This window comes from Procambarus clarkii, chromosome 77, assembly GCF_040958095.1.
Source record: "Procambarus clarkii isolate CNS0578487 chromosome 77, FALCON_Pclarkii_2.0, whole genome shotgun sequence".
Lineage (NCBI taxonomy): Eukaryota > Metazoa > Arthropoda > Malacostraca > Decapoda > Cambaridae > Procambarus > Procambarus clarkii.
In genome coordinates, this window is record NC_091226.1 from 20,167,388 (window position 1) to 20,193,648 (window position 26,261).

Genomic DNA, 26,261 nt, shown 5'->3' on the forward strand with positions numbered 1-26,261 from the left:
TAGCTAATTATGTAATTAGCATTCTCATCATGAATTCACATAGTGGGGAGGAACTGTCAGAGTCAGTCAGTATTTGTGTTAACGTAATTTGCTCGAGACTAATTACCTTTCTGGGGTATAGCAATTAGTGGCTCATGATAATTAGTGGAGTAATTAATGTCAAAGGTCTTGATGACTTGGTAAAGCGAGGTCATGGAGCTAGCATAACTCGTTATATTAATCATATCCTGTCTGGTGACAGTGGATTAAGATGCACTCATGTTAATTAGTGGAGTAATTAACTCCTCGCCCGTGAATTCACAGTGTTTAATGAGACCTGCTTAGGCAGTGCGGAGTGAGACATATTTATGTATGATTAATTATTGGTCCTGGTGACAATTAATTAATTGCTCAGGGTTAATTAGGGTAATTAACACTCATTAAAGTAAATTTTGACATACACTGTTGAGAAACTACCAAGATAATGGTAGGCTTAGTTAATGTAACTCGATTGGGATTTAATTAGCTGTCCGTTTGACATTAATTAGGAATTACTGAATACTTGAAAGGAGTCAAGTGTGATGTAATTTAAGAGACTTTGAGTTATTGTTAACAAGTTGACTTGTGTTAAGAGAGACAAGTGTTGATGATTAACGTAGAGTACTTTGTTGCTGACTGCTGTGGACAGTCAATTAATGTAATTAATCACATAATCAATTTTGTAATTAAGGCAATTTCTTTTGTTTATCGTCTGGTGATGAGAGTAAAGTAACTTGGGGGATTACTGGAGAAGTGTCTCAGAATCCCACCTTGCCTGGCTTTGTTTACTGTTTACAGTGCAACTTCTTGCAGGGAGTTGCAAAGAGTGTTCACATTAGGTTGTGATAGGGGGAGTCAATGTTGGACTACCCGCCTAGTTACGTGGGTATCTCGGCTGTAGGGTTGGAGGCCCCGTAAAATTGTGATTATAGTATCTGTTCACCATGAAGCCTGACAATATTGATTGCAAGCTTGTGTCATCAGTGGGCATCATTGTTCAGTTAGTTCATTTAGTCAGCCCGGAGTGTCAGCAAGATGGAGACTGCTGTCATTTCTCGAGGGGCTGTTGAATAGCTGTGTTGCAAGTGCCACTGGATAGACAATAACTTAACGAATCACTCACTGTGGTGTAAACTAGGCTTGTGAATGATTTGTTTGCAATATTGCATCGTCAGTGGGCACACCTGTGTTCAGGTTAAATCAGTATGCAGCCACACAGCAATGTACCGGAGTCGTTGCTAATTAGCTGGTGTTATAGTGCCACTTGATGGACATTAACGTAACGTAAACTCGATGTTGTAGTAGTTTAGTCTCTAGTTAATAAATTGTTTTGTCATAGAAAACGGTCTTTGATGTCAACCCTTCAACCATTCTTTTCCACTCATGTTCTGCTTTATACGATTGTTGCAATGTGATCTTTTTCTGTGGGGAGCCCCTACGGCTCCCTGGAGCTTATCGGGCTAATGTATGTTATGTTAGACCGGGACATTAGCTAAGGAGTTCAGACCTACCAGGGACCAGCGCCAGAACCTGGCCCCTTCAGAGAGGTTTCAGGGAGCAATGGCCCTGGAAAACCCCATATGGTTGGGGGTTTTCCTTATCTGCCATCGACCGGGGTTAGGCACCCAGAAAGGTAGGCGTAACAAAACAAACCCCACATGGTAAGAAACTACAACAAAAACCGAACAGAGAGGTAGAAAACTCCCTACAATCCCAAGGAAACAAGCAAACAAGCAAACATCACACTTTACTGCCGCGCCGATCGTCCGCGCAGCCCTCCCCACCCCGGGAGGGGGAGGGGGGAGCCCCGGACCTACCGCGCCGGCTGCCAAGCTCCAGTTCGTTCGCTAATGTCAACCGGGATTGACGCTTCTCTGGCCTCAGTTTCCTAGGCGGTGTTTGCCTTGTGTGGCGTTCACTGCCGTGTGTTGTGGTGTGCGGTGGCCAGGAGTACTTCATCAGTGCCGGGGCTGCATGTGCTTAGTGGCTGACTTCCCTAAGCGCCCTGTGAGTACTGCCCTTGCGTAACAGGGTTATCTTCCCTGGGGCGTTCGGGAACCATTCCCGTAGAGGTTCTTGCTGCTCGGCATTTGCCTCGCCCTTGGGGCCAGCTGGGGCTTGGGGCCCTTGTTTGGCCCTGGGTAGGGATTGGTATTGTGCTGGTTAGGGCGTCAAGGTGTTGCGCAGCCTGCCACCTAAGCGGCGGCCGGTTTCTGTTGCCTCTGGAGACGGTGTACTTTTGCGGGGTTTTTCTTTTGTTTTTCATTTTCTTGCCTGGTGGGGGTCTGCCTAAGGTGGTTATAGTTCCACTGGTAGTGTTTGGCGGCCCTCTGCTAGGCCCCCGTGCTAGTACACGTCTCAGGGGTTTTCAGTGCTATAATCTACCCTCTTGTTATGTTTGGGTTTCTTAACCGGTTAGCAACACCTTGCCCGGGCTTCCCGTAGTTGTTACCCTACGGGCCCTGGAAACCCCTGTCTGGGCTCGGGGGACCATTGAATGTGTCTTCCGGGTTCCAACCCGTCTTGGACGGGATCGTTGGTTGCTGTTCCCTTGTCTCCGGGTGACAGTCGCCATTTTTACCTCCGTCATGCTGCCTGTTGGGTCACTGACACCTTGACCCGGAGTCTTGCGAGTGATTCTCTGCTTGTTCTCCAGTACTCTCCTGATGTTATTACTGTTCAGAGTACAGGCGGCATCTGTGTTGCAAGCTAGGTTAGGTTGCTGCAACATGCTAGGTTGGTTTCCCACTCGAATGCCCCGTGGCCGCCCCGTTTGGTTAGGTGCTGCTCGCCCCTTTCTCTCCATGTTCCCGGCTCCGGACCGTCTGCGGGTTTCGGGGTCGGGGCGGGGTTCAGTTGCGGCAGAGACTCGGGCGGTTTTCGGGGGATGCCCCGTTCGGGTTGGGGACGGAGGTTTGAGCTTGTGCCTCTTGCCAAGGCTTCTGGGTCTTACCAGCGGCCCTTTCTTGTTGCCTTTCCCATGGGCTCTTGCTTTTCTTTAAGGGCGGAGGGCTTGGAGGACGGCTCTGCCCCGGGGCCTCTGTTGTTGGTTCCCGGGGCTGTGGGGGTTGCCTGCTAGCAGTTCTGGGGCGGTTTTGCCCCTTCAGGGGTTTTTCTGCTGTTGGGCGTCGTTTTTCGCCCTTCCAGTCTGCTAGCTTCCCACATTTGCTGGCGTGTTTTTGTGTATTAAGCGTCAGTCACAGCCCCTGCTGGCGGCCATTTTCGTCTGCCGGTTTCCCGGCGTGGCCACCAGGGCGGCGTTGCGGTTTGTTTACATGCGTCTGGGTGTGCGAGCGAGCGTCTCTGGTGAGTTTTCAAAAAATTTGCAGGGTTTTTGTTCTCCTGTTGTCGTTTCTTTGTTTTTCTGGTGTTTTCTTGCCGTTGCCTGTTCCTCTGGGAACGTTTGGGTGTTGATTTTGGGTCTGAGCCTCTGGGTTTAGGCTCAGTGCCCCTGGCTGGTATGCTTGCTCCCACACCTTGCCCCTCGGTTTTCGGTCTGTTGGGACCGTTTTCCCAGGGCGTTCTGCTGGGGTCTGTGCTTTGCCTTTTAGTGGTGTTCTCCGCCGGCAAATGTGGTGGTTTGGGCTCCCCCTGGCTCGATTCTGGGTTCCTTTGGGTTCCTTGGTTTCGTTCTGGAGGTTTCTTCCTCTTGGGCCCCCTTTTGTGGGTTCAGGGGACTTTGTTTCCTCGTGTGACCCGGTTCTGCCTTTTGGGGTTCCGGGGTCTTCCTGGCTTGCAGACTGAGCTTTTTGGGTCTTGGCACATGTTGTGGTTGTGCTAGGACTTTGTGGTTTTGCTGTCGAGGTGGGCCTTTTGATGCAGTTTTGTGCCTTCTTTGCCTGGCCGGCGTAGTGCTCTTTGCCACTAGTCGGCGGCTTGTGCTTTTACAATATATGTCCTCACCTAGTTGTGCTTGTGGGGGTTGAGCTCTGGCTCCTTGGTCCTGCCTCTCAACCGTCCGTCAACAGGTGTATCGGTTCCTGTGCCTCTTGGGCTCTGTCATGTCTACATGTGACATTGTATGGGGGTCAGCTTCGTTACTTGTGTGAGGAGTCCCCACATTACTTCTTAGTGCTTTCCCGTTCCCATTCTGACACTCAAAAAAAAAAAAAAAAAAAAAAAAAAAAACTTTAATTCTATCTGTGGCTCTTTTGGGTACTCAGTTTCCACCTGTGTCCCCTAGTGCGTGTGCCCCTTGTCTTCTCAACCCTGTCGATTCCCTTGGGTATCTTGTATGTGGTGATCAGGTCTCCCCTCACTTCCTCTTCCAGCGAAGTGTGGTTTCATTCCCGTAGTCTCTCCTCATGACTTCGGTAGTGTACTTTTTCTTTCTGAAGGGGTTCTGTTCCCTTCTCTGTTGACTGGGCGCTGGGGGAGCGGCTTGCTCTGTTGCCTCTCGCTTGGTCCCGCTGTTGGTGGGCGCTTTGGGTTGTCTTCCGGCCTTTGCTGGCGTCGGAGGACGGCTTCTCCCCCTTGGGGGGGTTCAGAGCTGGCGGGGTGGGCTTCTTCCCTGCGCTTCGTCAATTCCTCTTCGTGGGTGCGTGGGGCGTGGTCGATCCGCCCCATCCTTCTGGGCTTCCCTTCTGCTCTTTGCAGTCATGAGCTTTTCCAGTCTGCAGTTCTTCTGGACTACTTCCGTCTGCGCCCTGGATCCTCTGCCCTGCTCGGAGGACTGTTGTCTCCTGTTCGGATTCTGTTAGGGCCGGGTGCATGGATGGTGGACCTGGACCTCCAGGTCACTTCTTGGCACGTTCCTCTCCAGTTTTTCTGGGGCTAGCACGGTTGGTAATTACATATGTGTACTTACCTAAGTGTAGTTACAGGATGAGAGCTACTCTCGTGGTGTCCCGTCTTCCCAGCACTCTTTGTCATATAATGCTTTGATTATAATTGTCATATTGTCATATAATGATTGTCATATGTCATAATATGTCTTAATATGATTGTCATACAATGCTTTGGTGGTGGGGCTTCAGGTTTGCTGTTTTTATTGCATTCCCTATTTTGTGAAGGGCACTTTGTATACTCTTTGCATCTTTACCGGATCTTAGTGCCCTGTCTGCGTCTGAGATTCGGTGTCTGGCCTACCTCGACGACTGGCTGGAGTGGGCTCCCAGTCAGTCCGCTTGTCTGCTCGCCAGGGGGTGGTTCTTTCCAGATCGCTGGGTTTGGTTTCCTGGTGATCTGGAGGTTTTACCTTCTGTTTCCGTCCCGGGTTCGGACCTGGGCCTTGTTTCAGGTTCTTGGGCCCCTCATTGCCTTCCCTCCAGAAGTGTTACTGTGGCTGTGGTCCTGCCTTTGGCTGTTCAGGAGGGGGTCCCGGGTTGCTCAGTGGTTGCTTGGGCGGTTGTGCGGGAGTTTGCACTTCGGCGTGCTTGTCTGCCCGCGGAGTCGGGTTTGACTCCGGCGTCGGTTGGTTCCTACGGAGACTCCACTTCCGCCTCTTGCATTCCTTGGGTTCCTCTGGGGATCTGGTGTTGGTGCTGCGTCACCAGCTTCCTCTTTGGGGTTTTCGGGGTTCCGTGCCTTGGCAGCTCCCCGAGCCTTCGCTCGATGTGTTCACGGACGGGTCGTCTCTCGGCTGGGGCTTTGTGACCAGTGCTCACCAGGTCGGCCGAGGTTGATGGAGTCTGTCTGTCCGTCGGGCTCACAGCCCGGTTCAGGTGTTCATGGCTGTCTGGTTTGCGTTTCGGAGGGTTTGGGTCACTAGGTACTCTACCATTCAGCTCTGTTTGGACTGTTCTCTGGTGGTTCTTGCCGGAACCACAGGGGGTTTGGTTAACCGTGTGGTTCGTGTCCGGGGTGTGTCCTGCGTCCTGGTGGACAGCTGTCTCGGTTCATTCCTCTTCGTGGGTTGGCCAGTCGTCGCCGATTCGTTTTGTTGGCTCTGTTGGGCTTATGGACTCCTGGCCATGGACGTCTTCGGGTCGGCGTGGTCTAGGCGTCGCCCGTTTTGTGGCGCCCTTCCCACCTGCGAGGACTTCACGGTGGAGGCTTTCGGCAGGCCTGGTCAAGGTGGGGGGTACCTGTACCTCTTCTCCCGGTCCAGCTGTTGCTTCGGGTTCTGGCTCGGTTGCAGCCCATTCCCACGAGAACAGTCCTTATGGTTCCACGGTGGCCGGCCCGGCCTTCTTTTCAGACGCTGCTTGATAGGTGTCCGTACCCGGGGCGTTTTTCCTGAGGCTTCGCCTCTTTCAGCAGGCCGAATCGGTCGTGTCCGTGACTGGTTCGGCCTTCTCTTTGGCTCTTCGCGTCTGGTATTTTGACGCAGGTATCGCCATCTCTATGGTGTTCAGGTGGCTTTGTTGACGGTGTCCCACCTGCGAGCTTCGTCTTGGAGACTGTATGACGTTTATTACGTTTTCTCGCGTTTTGTTTCCCCTCCGGCCTGCTCATGAGTCGCCTGAGCCATCCTGGTCCTTGTTCAGGGTGCCTTCTTCTCTTCCCCTCAGTTTGTGGTAGCCCCTTCGGTTTCAGTTTCCTCCTCTTTGGTACTGGTGGTAGCTTTATTGGTGTGCAGCCTTTCTCTGTCCTGGCGACGGTCGAGACGGCTGCTTTCCGGAGGGGTTCTTGGGGTATTGGTACTTGTTTGGTTTGGCCGGGGGGTGCGTCCTGTGTTGTCCAGTTGTGCTTTTTGCTGTTGCCGGCGTACCGTGCCTGGGGATGCGCTGTGGTTGATCCGGTTCCTTCGTTCCCTGTTTTCAGGGCTCGGGTCTCCCGGGTCGTCCGCAGTGTTTTCCTTCTTCCTGCGGTCTGTCTTTGCGCCCGTGCTGTTCAGACGTTTGCAGCAATTGCTGCTGTGTTGGTGACGTCTCGGGCTCATTTCGGGCGCAGGGAATTGTGGGTCGCACAGGTTTTTGGCCGCCCATCCATATGTGCGTCTGTTCTTGGGCGTTCTTGTTGCCTTGGGTCGCAGGTTTGCGACCGGTTGTCTTGGCTTTGCGTTGCAGAGTTTGTGGCGGCCGCCTCCCGGGTTAGCCCTTTCTTTTCCTTCTCTTTGGGTATGAAGCTCCAGGGAGCCGTAGGGGCTCCCCACAGAAAACCAGCGTTGAATGTAATGAAACGCCATTTTCTGGGTGAGCCCCGGAGGCTCCCTGGAAACCCTCCCTCCCACCGGTCGGCGGTTTTTTCGCGTTGGTTGAAGCTTAGCTTCCGAACTGGAGCTTGGCAGCCGGCGCGGTAGGTCCGGGGCTCCCCCCTCCCCCTCCCGGGGTGGGGAGGGCTGCGCGGACGATCGGCGCGGCAGTAAAGTGTGATGTTTGCTTGTTTGCTTGTTTCCTTGGGATTGTAGGGAGTTTTCTACCTCTCTGTTCGGTTTTTGTTGTAGTTTCTTACCATGTGGGGTTTGTTTTGTTACGCCTACCTTTCTGGGTGCCTAACCCCGGTCGATGGCAGATAAGGAAAACCCCCAACCATATGGGGTTTTCCAGGGCCATTGCTCCCTGAAACCTCTCTAAAGGGGCCAGGTTCTGGCGCTGGTCCCTGGTAGGTCTGAACTCCTTAGCTAATGTCCCGGTCTAACATAACATACATTAGCCCGATAAGCTCCAGGGAGCCTCCGGGGCTCACCCAGAAAATGGCGTTTCATTACATTCAACGCTGGTTTTTTTAAATGTTCTTGGGAAATTCGAATTCCAATTCATAGCACCACATCATATACAAATATTTGATTGTGAGAACCCGTCGGTTACCCTTTATTGGTTTTAACGTCCTTTTTAACTAGGAGGAATCAGCGGCCTATTATGGACAGGTTTTCACTCTTGTAGTGGGAGCCTGGCGGTTTGCTCCCGCTTTTCCTTTTTCTATTGGTCTCATGCTTAGAGTAGAAATATTTGCAGTGTGCAATTCTTTATGTTTGAGGTCCACCTCCTAAGGGAGGTAGGCGTAGAAAAAAATCTCACAACATATGTACTTATTAATATGCCAAATACTGACTATAAGCAATAAGTCATATATGTACTGTCTTGTGCGAGAGCAGGTTGCAACAACGGCAGCCAAAGCAGCAAGCTTACGAACGTCGTGGGCACGAGGAAAGACCGCAGGCTGGCTAGACTTAATAACCCTTCGGATGACCTGGGAGACCCGAGCCCGGGTCTCCCAGGTATGGAGGAAACCGTGTCAACCCAAAGTGCATCCCTGGCCACCGCAGCCATGGCGCACAAATAACGGTGGAGAGCCTCAACCGGATACAACACATGATGCACCCCTGGCCTGATCAACCAAGCATCAACAACCCAAGGACCCCTCCGAAAAGCAGCAATCATTCTTTGCCAGGAAAGAAGGAGACGGCTGCAGATGAACAAACCTACTACAGGCATACCTCAGAATGCGAGTTTAATCCGTTCCTGGAGACGCCTCGCCTTCCGAAAACTCGCATTCCGAAGTTAATTTCCCCATAAGAAATAAAGGGAAATGAATTAATCCGTTCCTGACTACCCCAAAAACCCCACATCAAACTAAATTTTTATACCTAATTTACCTAATTCATCTAAATAAACCTACAAAACTATGTTCCAGTTATTACTTACCTTACTGTCGAGTGCTGTAGGCGTATGGAAGATGGTGAGGAGGGGGGAGGAGGAGAGGAGTTACTGTTTGGAAGGGGAGTCCCCTTCCATAATCACATCAGGCAGTGAGGACCTTTCTGGTGTGCTCTCCCTGGGACGTTTAACCTGAGTGCCACTAGGTCCTGGTTGAGGCTCACTGCTCGATTTCTTCACCAAATATTTGTCCATGGAAGCTTGCTTTTCCCTTCTTCGCAAGCTCTCTCTGTAGTAAGGCATCACATTGTCATTGAAAAGATTAAGACAACGGCCTACTACAGCTTTGTCTGGGTGAGTGTGTTCAATAGTTGTTTGAATCTCTTCCCACATCTGACACACCTTCTTAATTACTGCAGAAGGGACATTCGCTGGTGCTGTTGCCACCACCTCCTCCTCCACTGCAGAATCATTCGCTGCTGTGTTGGCTTGCTGTTCCTGTTGAAGGGCTAGGAGTTCTTCGGTGGTCAGTTCTTCGTTGTGTTCTTCCACCAACTCCTCCACATCATCACCATCCAATTCCAAGCCCATTTTCTGGCCTAGACTAACAATTTCCTCAACAATAGGCGCATCATTTATAGGCTCAAACCCCTCAAAGTCTAGTTCTCTCACACCTTCAGGCCACAATTTTCTCCAACCAGAGATCAGGGTTCTTTGAGTCACTTCTTGCCAGGCTTTGTCAACGAGTTTTAAAGCACTAAAAATGTTAAAATGCTCTCTCCAGAACTCTTTGAGGGTGAGGTTTGTGGCTTCAGTCACTTCAAAACATTTCCGGAAAAGTGCCCTTTCATACAGTTTCTTAAAATTTGCTATGATTTTCTGGTCCATAGGCTGAATTAGAGGAGTGGTGTTAGGAGGAAGGAATTTAACTGTGAGGAATTTATTGTATTGAGGCATCAAATCATCTTCCAAGCCTGGAGGATGAGCAGGAGCATTGTCAAGGAGAAGCACGGCTCTGAGTGGCAATTGTTTCTCCTGCAGATATTTTTCTATGGCAGGGCACAGCACTTCATTCACCCACTCCGAAAAAATAAGCCTAGTCACCCATGCTTTTTTATTAGACTTCCACATCACAGACAAACGGGTTTTCTGCACATTATACTGTTTGAAAACCCTTGGATTTTCAGAATGATACACTAGCAAGGGTTTAATTTTTAAATCGCCACTCGCATTTGAACACAGCACAAGCGTAAACCTATCTTTCATAGGCTTGTGTCCAGGCAAGGATTTTTCCTCCTTGGTAATGTATGTCCTCTTAGGCATTCTTTTCCAAAACAGTCCTGTTTCGTCACAATTAAACACTTGTTGCGGTAGGTATCCCTCAGCCTCTGCAAACTCTTTAAATTCGTCAATAAATCGTCCAGCGGCTGGTTTGTCTGAGCTGGCTGCCTCCCCATGCCTTGTAACACTATGGATACCACTTCTCTTTCTAAATTTTTCAAACCAGCCCCTGCTTGCCTTAAACTCTTTCTTATCTGCATCACTCGTTGCAGGGGTCTTCTTTAGAAGGTCTTCGTGCAACACCCTGGCTTTCTCAGAAATAATGGCCTCCGAAACACTATCACCCCTCAACTCCTTGTCGTGTATCCAAATTAATAACAACTTTTCCACTTCTTCAAGTATTTGTGGTCTTTGTGTCGTTAATGTTCTTACTCCTTTTGCCACATTAGCACTCATAATCTTATTTTTCTTCTTAAGTATAGTGCATATTGTTGATGTCGCTTTGTTGTACTGCCTACAAAGATCAACAACACGTGTACCGTTCTCATGCTTTCGAATGATCTCTTGTTTCTCCTCTATTGTCATCCTCACATGAGCTTTCTGGCCTTTATCCTTACCACTGGCTTTCTTGGGACTCATGGTGAGATATATAATAACAAATTGTATAGACAAATCACCAAAAATCCAACAAAACACTGAAAATTCACGACAAGAATTGATGTGGGGGTAGTCACTGCGCGCGAGACAATGGTGAACTGAGGGGCAGCGGGGCAGAGGGGCGACGATCGCCGAACGACCACGTGCTAGGTCGGCTGTACGCGTATCAACAAACTCGCGTTCAAACTCGACTCCCGAAGTAACCATCGCCTTCCGAGACAAATTTTTGGAGTAAATACACCTCGCCTTCCGAAAATCTCGCATACAGGGACAATCGCATTCCGAGGTACCACTGTACCAGGAGACGGCTGCAGATGAACAAACCTACTACCAGGAGACGGCTGCAGATGAACAAACCTACTACCAGGAGACGGCTGCAGATGAACAAACCTACTACCAGGAGACGGCTGCAGATGAACAAACCTACTACCAGGACCAAAAGAGCAAAAACACCTGTGCCAAAGGAGTGCATGGAGCTCTGTGACCCGACCCCCAAAAGCCAATGCCAACAGGAAGAGCTTTAGAAAAACAATCCTGAACCAAAAGGGCCACTACAAACCGAGGAGAAGAGAGAAAAAGAGAGCACCCGATTCAAAGGCCAAGACTGCTCAGGCAGCGCATGAGCAGGCCGGAGGTGAAACAATGCATGAGAATGCTTGCGGAATAGAGCAGAAGTAACATCAATACCGAATACATTATGGAGCGGCTTTCGGCTTTCAGTAGTAATTTCTTAACCAGAATAATAGTTTGTTTTAGGTCGCTTACCTTTCTGGGTGCCTGACCCGGTCGATGGCAGACATAGAATGCTTCCAACCACACGGGGGTTTCTATAGGCCATTGCTCCTCGTGCCTCTTCTGAGGGAGGCCAGGTTCTGGCTCGTGGTCCCTGGTAAGCCTACAACTTCATTCACATTGACTGATGCCAAAGTTTAATATATCCATATCAGCCTGGATATCTCCGGATAGCCAAAGGGGCTCCCCCCAGAAAACCCTAACATGTATGAATACACTCTGGTGGGTGGGTGGTGGGTGGGTAGTGGCTGAGTGGACAGCACTCTAGACTTGTGGACCTAGGAACTGGGGTTCGATCCCCCGTCACCACTGGAAAAACAAATGGGCAGAGTTTCCTTCACCCTGATGCCCCTGTTACCTAGCAGTAAATAGGTACCTGGGAGTTAGACAGCTGCTATAAGCTGTTTCCTGGGGGGGGGGGGAATAGTTAGTAACATTTGATTGATTGACAGTTGAGAGGCAGGCAGAAAGAGCAGAGTTCAACCCCCACAAGCATAACTAGGTGAATACTCTGCTTCCTGTCCCCCGACACAGTGAATTATATTATTATTATTATTATTATTACTATTATTACAGTATTTGAGAAAAATTTGGCATGTGGTGTAGTACTCCTGGCATGACGAAGCAACCTTCAACACACTGGTGTTGTACTTTCCTATCAACCCAGAATGTTGTGGAGGAGTCTGGGGACAGAAGGTGATGCCCTGCCATGTCCTGCTTCCCTCCTTCATTCCCTGCCTCCCTCCCTACCTGGCTCTCTCCTTCTCTGCCTACCTCCATGTCTGCCAGTCTCCCTCTCTGTCTGCCAGCCTCTTCCTCTCCCTCCTTCCTTCCAGGTCTGCCTGCCTCCCTCCTTCCCTTCCTATGTGCCTCCATCCCTCCCTGGGCTGCGAGTTATGACAAGTGGTGTACAACATGTTAGGCAGGATGTTTCACTTTGTTTCTCTCTCGGTGGTAAAGGTTCACATTTTATATTCAGCGGACAAGTCAACCCCTGGTTTTGGAGACATACAGTATTTTTAGGCTTCAAATGTCGACTTATACACTGGCATATCTGGTAGTTAAATGTGTTGAACATAGTTATGCTCGAGATATAATGCCCATATCTACTGACACATATATTTTATATTCTTAGAAGAATACAACAGTCTTTTTACTGTTATTACACTATATACACACATTATATGCATCTATCTATATTTTTATAAACCATATTGAACCACTAAGCACATCTACTGTGTGTGATGATGAAATCTTAATACAGAATAGAGGTACACGCTACGACCAGCTAACTCAAGCAGCCGACATCACCTGACATCAAAATATTGTACCCAGAAATACACTAAGTACATCGCGATTATCACTTTGAATACTGCTATTATCATCAGATTCGTCACTAAATCATGATTATGAATAATTTTCCACAAGATTATTTTATAAAGGAACATGAGATCACGTTGCATGATACACTGATTCACAAACCTCCGCTATGTGCTGTGAACATCATAATTAGTATTGTGTTCACTGATATCGGAACCTTGCTCATTATTATTAAACTCAGAATTATCTATGACATTATCAATGCAAAATAATTGTAGTTACTTATTTTATTCATCATTATTAAATTGTGGTGTGGCCCTGACTTGTGCAGCTGTGGTGTGAGCTGGAGCTTCATGCACCAGCCTTGGTTGTTCTGGCACTACTGAGGCTCTCACTACCTGTGGAGATGCAGACAATTTTAATTTTAAGATGCCCTCTGTTTACTGTAGTTCTGAGGAACAGGATGTGAGCCCTATGTACCTGCTGGAGTTTTTAATCTTATGATATACTAACGTTCATCATGTGTCTGGTGACGCCCCATCACACCATGCACTATTTCGGGTAGTGCAGTGCATGAGTTAATCAATACCAGGAGAGGATATACCTGGAAAGGGTTCTGAGAGTTCTTCTACTCCCCGAGCCCGGCATGAGGCCAGGCTTGACTCAACAATAACTGACTGATAGGGAACAGGGCCATGCATAAGTGGGGTTACACAAAAACTAGGAAAACACTACAAACCTTATTGAAAAGACAGTTGAAATCTACATGAACAGTGTCTCCACACGAGGCATCAAAAAGAATATTTTCGCCATGTCTGTCTCCAAGACCAAGGATGTAGCCCACCATGGACATCACAGCTGTTGTGCGACAATAACCAAGTCGTGCTCTTAGCCTGGAATTAAATAACATTCATGAATATTAAATTATTGCAATCTTTCCATTATAAAACAAATGCAATTTTTACCCCTTTTAACCCCTGGACTGCTCTTGCAATTACTATATAGTCTGCAATACGATCAGCCGCAAGAAATACAAAACCAGCGTTGAATGTAATGAAACGCCATTTTCTGGGTGAGACCCGGAAGCTTCCCGGAGCTATCCAGGCTGATATGTAACTATTAGCTATCTGGCATCAAAGTGCATGGAGTTCTTGCCTACCAGGGACTGCAAGCCAGAACCTAGGCACCCCCCCCCCCAGAGAGGCATGAGGAGCAATAGCCAATAGAAACCCCCGTGTGGTTGGGAGCATTCTATGATGTCTGCCATCGACCTGGTTTGGCACCCAGAAAGATAGGTGCCCCAAAACAAATACCTATTCTGGTGAAAATATTGCTACCAAAAGCCGAACGAGTGGACAGAACTCCTCAAAGAAAATTAGCAAACGAGCATGACGTCATTATGTTGCCACACTGCTGTCTGCGCAACCCACCCACTTCCCGGGAGGGGGAAGGGGAAGCCCCAGACCCTCGTGCCAGCAATGCAACTGGCAGTTCTTAGGCTGGATGTCACATGAAAACACCGCCAACCAGAGGGAGGGAGGGAGGGCTGCCAGGGAGCCAATGGGTCTTAACCAGAAAATGGCATTTCATTACATTAAACACTGGTTTTCTGGGGGGAGCCCCGTCGGAACCCAACCCAGAGAGGGGCTGAACACAATTTCAACTCGTACATAGGGGGAATGGGGGAAAAACCCCACTCCTTGTAACAAAAAGCCCCACTCTGAGGGTTGAAAAACACAGGCAGGGGTCCAATGGGGCTCATGGCCACACGTCAGCCCCTCCCCTACCCCCAGGAACCTCCACATCAGGCTCCGGGGGACGAGTCATCCTCCAAAGCCCCGGCTTCACCAGAAAAAGCCGGGGCAGCTGAAAAGGCAGAAAGGAAAGGGTTCATGAGCATCGCCCTGAGACAAGGGGGACAGAGCAACCATCAAACTCACACAAGGCGAGATAGGACCCAGGGGTCGAATCCATCAGACCCCTTTCGACACCCGCGGGGTTTCCCAGGGCCCTTAGACTGTTATCACTAAGGGTAAACCCAGGCAGGGTACTGCTAATCGGCGCCCAAGTCTATCAAGCAAACTTCTACAACTGAACCCACAGGACATGTCCACTCACGGGGGCCAAGCAGGGGGGTACCACCGAACACAGAAGGTCAAGACCTTAAAATAATAGGGGGCAGGGGAACAAATGCCCCCTGCATGCACAAAATGCACAAAATGATTGTGCACTTGCACAATCGCAATTGGTGATCGCACAGAGCGATCACCGTGCCAACTAGACGAAAATGGTTCTGAAGGCTGCGCCTGCCCCGAAACTGGCACCACTCGCCTATCATGATGGGAGGAACCCCAAACCCCGGCATGACCCTTCCGGGAAGACCCCCGCCACAGGCCTCCCAGAGAACCAACAAGTCTAACATTGGATGGCAACTGGAAGAAGCTGACTGCAGATACTGCCCAACCACAGTCAGCAAACATCAAAGGGCAAAATGGCAACAAAAACCTAAGAGCCAGGGCCCAAGCAGATTCCAGGGAGGTCGCGAGCACTGCCTGCCGACACGCGAGACAAGACGCAAAAAACAGACACCAAATCCCGCAGGATCGGCGTGAACAGCTTCAACAGGGCAGACGACAAATGCGCCGCCAAGACCAAGGCACCAGACCCAGGAATGGCCCCAAGCATCTCCACATCTTCCTCAAGCCAATCCAAAGACAGCTCCAGGAGGGAAAAGAAATGCAAGATCGAAGCCAACAGGCCACATGCGTGCAAGTCCTCAGCAACCAGTGCAGCCGAAAGGGTGGAAACCTGCACGTGAATCTGCATGATGCCAACATCCCGAGGATGGGCAAGGATGAATAAGCACACATTGAGGTGCTCAAACTCGCCCCCCAAGGTAAACCTGGACAATCGTCAGAGCCTCATGTCACTCAAGCGTGCGGGACCAACTGAACGTATGAAAAACCACCAACGAAAAAACCAGCGTTGAATGTAATGAAACGCCATTTTCTAGGTGAGCCCCGGAGGCTCCCTGGAGCTTATCGGGCTAATGTTTGTTATATTAGACTGGGACATTAGCTAAGGAGTTCAGACCTACCAGGTCTGAACTCCTGGTAGGTCTGAACTCCTTAGCTAATTAGTCTGAACTCCAGTGCCAGAACCTGGAGTGCCTTCAGAGAGGTTCCAGGGAGCAATGGCACTGGAAAACCCTCTTGTGGTTGGGGTTTTCCTTATCTGCCATCGACCGGGGTTAGGCACCCAGAAAGGTAGGCATAACAAAACAAACCCCACATGGTAAAAAATTAAAACAAAAAACCGAACAGAGAGGTAGAAACTCCCTACAATCCCAAGGAAACAAGCAAACATGCAAACATCACACTTTACTGCCGCGCCGATCGTCTGTGCAGCCCTCCACGCCCCGAGAGGGGGAGGGGGGAGCCCAGGACCTACTGCGCCAGCTGCCAAGCTTCAGTTCGGAAGCTAAGCTTCAACCAACGCGAAAAAAAACGCTGACCGGTGGGAGGGAGGGTTGCCAGGGAGCCTCCGAGGCTCACTCAGAAAATGGCGTTTCATTACATTCAACACTGGTTTTCTGTGGGGAGCCCCTATAGCTCCCTGGAGCTACATACCCAAAGAGAAGGAAAAGAAAGGGCTAACCCGGGAGGCGGCCGCCACAAACTCCGTAACGCGAAGCCGAGACAACAGGATGCAACCTGCGACCCAAAGCAACAAGAACGCACAGGAGCAGATACGCATAAAGAATGGGCGGCCAAGAACCTGTGCGACCCTCAATTCCCTGCGCCCGAAATGAGCCCTAGATGTCACCAACAGCAGCAGCAAAAGCTGCAAATGTCCGAACAGCACGGGCGCAAAGACAGACCGCAGGCTGGAAGACTGAAAAACTCTGAGGACGACCTGGGAGACCCGAGCCCTGAAACAGGGAACGAGGGGAACCGGATCAAACCAAAGCGCATCCCCCAGACACGGTACGCAGGTAACGGCAAAAAGCGCAACCGGACAACACAGGACGCACCCCCGGCCAAACCAATCAAGCATCAATAACCCAAGAACCCCTTCGGAAACCAGCCATCTCGACCGTCGCCAGGACGGAGAAAGGCTGCACACGTGCAAATCTACCACCAGTACCAAAGATCAGAAACCTGAACAGAAGAGGCTACCACAAACTGAGGAGAAGATAAGAAAGCACCCTGATCAAGGACCAGGACGGCACAGGCGACGCATGAGCAGGCTGGAGGTGAAACAAAACACGAGAAAGCGTACAAAACGGAGCAGATGTGACGTCCACCCTGAACGCAAGCCGGAGCGGCTCCGCCAGTGCCGCACAAAACGAGGCAACAGTAAGAAACATCGAATAACTGTAGTCCGGAAAACCCAAGAAAGGGCAAGACAACCCGATGCGAAAGAGAAGACAACGTACAAAGAGCAAGAAAAAGTGCATAGAAACACCAGGAACGTCATACTGTCGCCGAGACGAAGCTTGCCTGTGGGACACCGTCAACAAATCCGCCTGAACACCACAGAGATGGTGATACCCGCGTCAAAATACCAGACGCGAAGAGCTGAGGAGAAGGCTGAACCAGTCACGTACAGGACCAATCCGACCTGCCAAAAGAGGCAGAGCCGTGGGAAAACGCCCCGGGTTCGGACACCTATCAAGCAGCGTCTGAAAAGAAAGCTGGGCTGGCCACCAAGGAACCATAAGGACTGCTCTCGTGGGAATGGGCTGCACCTCGACTAGTCCTGCTGAAAAGCATCCACCGTGAATGCCTTGCAGGTGGGTAAGGGTGCCACATAAAATGGGCGATGCCTAGACCACGCCGACTCGAAGACGTCCATGGCCAGGAGTCCATACGTCTGGCAGAGCCAACGAAACGAGTCGGCGACGACTGGTCAATCCGCGAACAGAGGAATGAACCGAGACAGCTGTCCGCCAGGACGCAAGACACACCCCGGACATGAATCTCACGGTTAGACATACCCCGAGAATGAAGCAAACGAGCCACTCTAAGGAACCAACCCCAAAGGTCAACACCTAAGAGAAACCCTGTGGTTCCGGCAAGAACCGCCAGAGAACAGTCTGAATGGAGCTGAATGGTAGAGCACCGGTGACCCAAACCCTCCAAAGCGCAAACCAGACAGCCACGAACTCCCGAAACGTGCTGTGAGCATGACGGACGGACAGACTCCACCATCCTCGACCGACCTAGTGAGCACTGGTCACAAAGCCCCAGCCAAGAGATGACCCGTCCGTGAACACATCGAGCGAAGGCTCGGGGAGGTGCCAAGGCACGGAACCCCGAAAACCCCAAAGAGGAAGCTGGTGACGCAGCACCAACACAAGATCCCCAGAGGAATGAACCCAACGATTGCAAGAGGCGGAAGGGAAGTCTCCGAAGGAATCAAACAGATGCCAAGGCCAAACCCGACCCCGTGGGCAGACCAGCACGTCGAAGTTCAGACTCTCGCACAACCGCTCGAGCAACCCGGGACCCTTTCACGAACAGCCGAAGGCGGGACCACAGCTTCCGTAACACTTCTGGAGGGAAAGACAAGGAGTGGCTCAATAGCCCTAAACAAGGCCAAGGTCCGAACCCGGGACGGAAACAGATGGAATGGCCTCCAGATCGCCAGGAAACAATACCCAGCGATCTGGAAAGAACCACACTCCTGACAAGCAGACAAGCGGACCGACTGGGAGCCCACACCAGCCAGTCGTCGAGGTAGGCCAGACACCGAATCTCAAGCAGACTCAGACAGGGCACCAAGATCCGGTAAAGATGCAAAAATACACCAAGTGCCAATAATTGACCTGGAGGTCCAGGGCCACCATCCAGGCACCCGGCCCCAACAGAAGCTGGACAGGAGACAACAGTCCTTCGAGGAGGGCATAGAAACCAGGGCGCAGAGTGAAGAAGTCCAGAAGAACCGCAGATTTGAAAGGCCCACGTCTGCAAAGAGCAGACAGGAACCCCAGAAGGATGGGGCGGATCGACCACGCCCAACGCACCCACCAAGATGCCATGACGAAGCGCACGGGAAGAAGCCCACCCCACCAGCTCTGAACCCCCCAAAGAGGAAGAAGCCGTCCACCGCCACCAGCAGAGGCCAGAAGACAACTAAAAGCGCCCACCAACAGCGAACCATACGCGAGTCAACAGAGCAAGCTGCTCCCCCAGCGCCCCGTCACCAGAGAAGGGAACAGCCCCTTCCGAAAGAAAAAGTACACATACACATATATACACATACACATACACACAAGGTATGTTACACACACGTGGCAAATGGAATTTAATGTTAATAAATGCCATGTTATGGAATGTGGAATAGGAGAACATAGACCCCACACAACCTATATATTATGTGAGAAATCTTTAAAGAATTCTGATAAAGAAAGAGATCTAGGAGTGGTTCTAGATAGAAAACTATCACCTGAGGACCACATAAAGAATATTGTGCAAGGAGCCTATGCTATGCTTTCTAACTTCAGAATTGCATTTAAATACATGGATGGCGATATACTAAAGAAATTGTTCATGACTTTTGTTAGGCCAAAGCTAGAATATGCAGCTGTTGTGTGGTGCCCATATCTTAAGAAGCACATCAACAAACTGGAAAAGGTGCAAAGACATGCTACTAAGTGGCTCCCAGAACTGAAGGGCAAGTGCTACGAAGAGAGGTTAGAGGCATTAAATATGCCAAAACTGGAAGACAGAAGAAAAAGAGGTGATATGATCACTACATACAAAATAGTAACAGGAATTGATAAAATCGATAGGGAAGATTTCCTGAGACCTGGAACTTTAAGAACAAGAGGTCATAGATATAAACTAGCTAAACACAGATGCCGAAGAAATATAAGAAAATTCACTTTCACAAACAGAGTGGTAGACGGTTGGAAAAAGTTAGGTGAGAAGGTGGTGGAGGCCAAGACCGTCAGTAGTTTCAAAGTGTTATATGACAAAGAGTGCTGGGAAGACGGGACACCACGAGCGTAGCTCTCATCCTGTAACTACACTTAGGTAATTACACGTGCGTATGCACATACACATGTGCACACACACACAGTATACACATATACATGTGTACACACACATACACTTGAAAAGAAAATTACAAGCCGCTGACCAGTGGGCAGAGCACACGCCGAACAGGCTAAGAAGGCACAAAACTGCATCAAAAGGCCCACCTCGACAACAAAACCTCAAAGTCCCAGCACGACCACAACACGTGCCAAGACCCAAAAAGATCAGTCTGCAAGCCAGGAAGACCCCAGAACTCCAGAAGGCAGAAACCGGGTCACACACAAGGAAACAAAGCCCCCTGAACCCACAAAGGGGGGCCCAGGAGAAAGAAACCTCCGGAATGAAACCAAAAAACCCAAAGGAACCCGGAATCAAACCAGGGGAGCGCAAACCACCACATTTGCCGGCGGAGAAACACCACAGAAAGGCAAAGCACAGCCCCCAGACAGAACCTCCAGGGAAACGGTCATAACAGACCGAAAACCGAGGGACGAGGTGTGGGAGCAAGCATACCAGCCAGGGACACTGAGCCCAAACCCAAAGGCCCAGACCCAAAACAGACAAAATGGGAAACCTGGTGTAAAATCAACCCTCAAACATTCCCAGAAGAACAGGAAACGGGCAGAAAACACCAGAAAAGCAAAGACACGACAACAGGAGAATAAAACCCCTGAAAAAACATGAAAACTCACCCAAGAAGCTCGCTCGAACACCCAGGCACATATAAACAAACTGCAATGCCACCCTGGTGGCCACGCTGGGAAACCGGCAGACGAAAATGGCCGCCAGAACAGAGGGCTGTGACCGACGCTAAAGATAGGAAAACACGCCAGCAAAAGTGGGAAGCAAGCAGACTGGATGGGCGAAAAACGCCGCCCAAAGGCAGAAAACCCAGGCAGGGACAAACCGCCCCAGAACTGCTAGAAGGCATCCCCCACAGTCCCGGGAACCAGCAACAGAGGCCCCAGAGCAGAGCCGTCCTCCAAGCCCTCCGCCCTTAAAGAAAAGCAAGAGTCAGTGGGAAAGGAAGCAAGAAAGGGCCGCTGGTAAGACCCAGAAGCCTTGGCAGGAGGAACAGGCTCGAAAACCTCCGTCCCCCAACTCGAACAGGGCAGCCCCCGAAAACCGCCCGAGTCTCGACCCCAACGAAACCCCGCCCGACCCCGAAACTCGCAGACGTTCCGGAGCCGGGAACAGAGAGGGAAAGGGGCGAACAGCACCTAACCAAAACGGGGCGGCCTCGAGGCATCCGTGTGGGAAGCCAACCTAGCATGTTGCAGCAACCTAATCTAGCTTGCAACACGGATGCTGCCTGTACTCTGAACAGTAATAACATCAGGAGAGTACTGGAGAACAAGCAGAGAAAATCTCTCGCAAGACTCTGGGTCAAGGTGTCAGTGACCCAACAGGCAGCATGATGGATGTAAAAGTGGCGACTGTCACCCGGAGACAAGGGCACAGCAACCAACGATCCCGCACAAGACTGGTTGGAACCCGGAAGACACAATCAATGGTCCACCGAGGCCAGACAGGGGTTTCCAGGGCCCGTAGGCTGACTGCTACGAGAAGCCCGGGCAAGGTGTTGCTAAACCAGTTAAGAAACCAAAAATTAGCAAGAGGGTAGAGGATAGCACTGAAAACCCCTGAGACGTGTACAATCACGGGGGCCTAGCAGAGGGCTACCAAACACTACCAGTGGAACTATAGCCACACTGGGCAGACCCCCACAAGGCAATTGAAAAGAAAAACAAAAGAAAAACCTTGCAAAAGTACACCGTCTCCAGAGGCAACAGGAACCGGTCGCTACTTAGTTGGCAGGCCGCACAACACCTTGACGCCCTAACTGTCGGAAAATCCGACACCATTTAATAATATTACATACAGGCAGATAATATTGCTGCCATTGTATACACAAGTTAACCCATAGAAAATGTAGCTTGTAGTGGAATTTTCCATCTATAGAAAACGGGATATTGTTGCCACATACTATTATAAATTCACCAGCTATTCTGCTGGGAATTATTCTTAAATACATTAGTCTTTGGACTTTTACCATCATAAAACATCTCATATAAATTAACTTAATTATCAGTATTAAAATAAAGTAAATGTGACCCTTCTATCAGTTACTGATATCTGGACAAAGTAGGCCAGTAGCGTCAGTGGTGAGGGAGTGGTCAGCCATTGTTGTTGAACCCGGGTCGTGGGGCAAATTCGGCTCCTATAAATTCTCTTGGACGAAGTGTTATGGAAACCAAAGGTCTTCCATCATCAACACGCTGTCATCAATCACAAGGGAAGTGTTTTTCCGAAACCCGTTTATCTAATCATTTTTGTTAGGTAGATATTGGGCAAACCAGTAAGAACACAAATGATTGACTCAAAAAAGGTAATTAAGCCTTGGTCCTTATTTGAATCATTATACAGTGTTTTCTCTGATATACCTGTCATATATTAGGATTCTGGCTTTATAGCTAGCACCCTTTGACAGGAACAAGAAGAGGAAGCAAGCTTGGTATATCAGTTACTGGGTGATGGAAGCAGCCTCAAAGAGGATAATTTGGTGTCTACATCCTAGTTATATCTGGTGGACTAAGATAAGGATATCTGTACAATAAGATAAGGAACCTCCTCAATGTATACTAATATATGTAGTTTAATACTGTAGTTTGATTGGCTGCATATATATAAATTCAATATAAACCCCCCTAATGTGTATGGATCGATTTGGGAGATTATTGCAGAAATACAGTCCACTTAACATCATACAAATTGCTATTGAAATATATAAATTAACGTAAATATAAATTCTATATAAATTCATATAAATTATATAAATATAAATCTCACAGGTCGGTTCCCACACTAACCAGCACAATACCAGTCCCTACCCAGGGCCAAACAAGGGCCCCAAGCCCCAGCTGGCCCCAAGGGCGAGGCAAATGCCGAGCAGCAAGAACCTCTACAGGAATGGTTCCCGAACGCCCCAGGGAAGATAACCCTGTTACGCAAGGGCAGTACTCACAGGGCGCTTAGGGAAGTCAGCCACTAAGCACATGCAGCCCTGGCACTGATGAGGTACTCCTGGCCACCGCACAACACAACACACGGCAGTGAACGCCACACAAGGCAAACACCGCCTAGGAAACTGAGGCCAGAGAAGCTTCTATCCCGGTTGACATTAGCTTACGAACTGAAGCTTGGTAGCCGGCGCGGTAGGTCCGGGGCTCCCCCATCCCCCTCTCGGGGCAGGGAGGGTTGCGCAGACGATCGGCGCGGCAGTAAAGTGTGATGTTTGCTTGTTTGCTTGTTTCTTTGGTATTGTAGGGAGTTTCTACCTTTCTGTTCGTTTTTTTTTTTATTTTTTTTACCATGTGGGGTTTGTTTTGTCATGCCTACCTTTCTGGGTGCCTGACCCTGGTCGATGGCAGATAAGGAAAACCCCAACCACAAGAGGGTTTTCCAGTGCCATTGCTCCCTGAAACCTCTCTGAAGGGGCCAGGTTCTGGCGCTGGTCCCTGGTAGGTCTGAACTCCTTAGCTAATGTCCCGGTCTTATATAACAAACATTAACCCGATAAGCTCCAGGGAGCTGTAGGGGCTCCCCACAGAAAAACAGCATTGAATGTAATGAAACACCCTTTTCTGGGTGAGTCCAGGAGGCTCCCCGGAGTTATCCAGGCTGAATGGATATGTATAACTTTCTGGCATCAGTCAAAGTGCTAGGAGTTCTTGCCTACCGGGGACCATGAGCCAGAACCTGGCCCCCTCAGAGAGGCACGAGGAGCAATGGCCTATAGAAACCCCTTTGTGGTTGGGAGCATTCTATGTCTGCCATCGACTGGGATAGGCACCCAGAAAGGTAGGCGCCCCAAAACAAACCCCTATTCTGGTGAAAATATTGCTACTGAAAGCCGAACGAGTGGACAGAACTCCCCAAACAGAAAGGCACAGGCGCACCCGAAACCAAAAGTCATGCAGAACCCCGAGAAGAGGGAAACATGATGGAGAAATCCTGTCCCAAAGAAGAAGGGTGAATAATCAGAGAAGAGTACCCACTGCCAGGACGGAACAATGGCCCAAAGGAACACCACGTTGCACCACTGAAACTCAACTTGCAACGCCTGTGCTGCCTGCTCCCGCATAGTCAGCATAAGACTGGGTAAACGAGCCACAAACAAGGAACAAAACTCGCAGGGCTCAGGGCAGAAGGTGCCACCAACCCCACAGGCAGCAGATGGTGATAAAACAGTAAGAGTCACCCTGAGACAAGGGGACAGAGTAACCCTCGAACTCACACAAAGCGAGGAAGGACTCCAGGGCCACATCCATCGGACCCATGCGCCCCCTCGGGGTTTACCAGGGTCCTGAGCGTTTACCTATAGGGACTCACACCCCAGGTAATCCCAGGCATGGTACTGCTAACCGGCGCCCACAAATACCAAACAACTTTCTAAGAACTGAACTCCCGGGATGTGTACACTCACTGGGACCTAGCAGGGGGAACCACTGAAAGAAGGAAGAGTACTCAGTAGACAGGGGGCAACAACCAAGGCAGACCCCCCCCCCCCCACCAAGGCAGACAAACAAAGAGAAAAAGAAAACCCAGCAAGAGGACAACGTACCTAGGCGGAACAGACCCGGCCGCTATGATTGGTGAAAACAAGCTGCACAGTACCCTGTGCCCCACCAGTGCAAACTGTCCCCTATCCTAAGGCAAACAAGGGAGACAGAACACCCTAGCACACAAAGGGCGACCAAAAACCAAGCAGTGAATGGCCTAGCAGAGGCAGAACCCAAGGAACTTGTAGAAGGTGGCCCCAAGCCCCAAGGGCAGTACTTACAGAGAGCCTAGAGAAGGAAATCCTAGGCGCATGCAGCCCCAAGTACTGGAGAATCACTCTCGGCTCACGCACCACCTAGAACAGTCACCACACACTAGGTACAGTGCTGAAACAACCACCGGAGCCAGAGCACACGACCTCAGCCTTTAGCATCAGCCTTAGAACTGAAGGGTGGATAGGAGGTGTGGGAGGTCTGGGATTCCCCCTTCCCCCTCCCGGGGAGGGGGGAGCTGTGCAGACAGCGGTGCGGAGACATGTGACGTCATGCTCATTTGCTCATTTCTTTTAGGGGAGTACTATCCACTTGTTTGGCTTGTGGTAGCAATAATTTCACCAGAATAGGGGTTTGTTTTGGGATACTTACCTTTCTGGGTGCCTGACCCCAGTCGATGGCAGACATAGAATGCTTCCAACGACACGGGAGTTTCTATAGACCATTGCTCCCCATGCCTCTCTGAGGGGGCTAGATTCTGGCTGTTGGTCCCCAGTAGGCCCACAGAACTCCATACACATGACTGATGCCAAAGTCTGATATTAGCATATCAGTCTAGTAAGCTCCGGTAAGCCAAAGGGGCTCCCCCCAGAAAACCGCCGACCGGTGGGAGGGAGGGTTGCCAGGGAGCCTCCGGGGCTCACTCAGAAAATGGCATTTCATTACATTCAACGCTGGTTTTCTGAGGGGAGGCCCTATGGCTCCCTGGAGCTTCATACACAAAGAGAAGGAAAAGAAAGGGCTTACCCGGGAGGCGGCCGCCACAAATTCTGCAACGCAAAGTCGAGACAACAGGCTGCAACCTGCGACCCAAAGCAACACAAGAACGCCCAGGAGGAAACATGCTCACAAAATAATGGGCGGCCAAGAACCTGTGCGACCTCCAAGTCCCCGTGCCCAAAATGAGCCCAAGACACGTTACCAAACACGGCAGCGACAGCTGCAAATGTCCGAACGGCACAGGCGCGAGGATAGACCGCAGACTGGCTAGACTTAATATTAATAACCCTGCGGACGAGCTGGGAGACCCAAGCCCTGGAACAGGGAACGAGGAAAACCGGGCACACAGGTAATGATGAAGAGCTGCAACCAGACACAATACATGATACACCCCCGGCCGAACCAATCAAGCATCAATAACCGAAGGACCCTCCGTAAAGCAGCCGTCAGGTTTTTCGCCAGTAAAGACAGAGAAGGCTGCAAACGTACGAACCTACCACCAGAACCAAAAGAGCAGAAACCCCTGCGCCGGAGGAGAGCAGGAAGCTCTCCAACCCTACCCCGAGAGGCCAATGCCAACAAAAACTGGGCCTTGGAAAAACAATCTTGAACTCTGAAACTAAAAGCCCCTGAACCCACAAAGCGGGGCCCAAGAGGAAGAAACCTCCAGAACGAAACCAAAGAACCCGGAATCGAACCAGGGGGGAGCCAAACCCCCACATTTGCTGGTGGAAATACACCACAGAAAGGGCAAAGCACAGCACCCAGGAAGAACCCCCAGGAAAACGGTCAAAACGGACCATAAACCGAGGGACACAAGATGTGGGAGCAAGCATAAACAGACAGGGACACTGAGCCCAAACCCCAGGGTCCAGACCCAAACAGACAGAAAACGCAAAAACCGGTATAAAGACCAACATCCAAGCATTCCCAGAGGAATTGAAGACAGGCAGAACACCCCAGAAAAAGCAAATAAATGGCAACAGGAGGATAAAACCCCTCAAGGAGGTGAAAAACTCACCCAAAACGCGGGCTCGCACACCTAGGCACAGGTAAACAAACCGCAGCGCCGCCCCGGTGGCCAAGCAGGGCAACTTGCAGAAAGAAAATGGCCA

General features: G+C 50.2%; 1 protein-coding gene across 3 annotated transcripts in view; it reads right to left on the reverse strand.

Annotated features, from left to right (window-relative positions):
• Positions 1 to 26,261, reverse strand: part of mei-41 (meiotic 41) — a 641,172-nt gene that overhangs the window by 12,367 nt on the left and 602,544 nt on the right. For all 3 annotated transcript variants that reach the window (XM_045729178.2, XM_045729176.2, XM_045729177.2), the window contains one exon: positions 13,288 to 13,441. In XM_045729178.2, the coding sequence (XP_045585134.2) occupies positions 13,288 to 13,441 (154 nt within the window). The remainder of the gene's footprint in view (positions 1 to 13,287; positions 13,442 to 26,261) is intronic.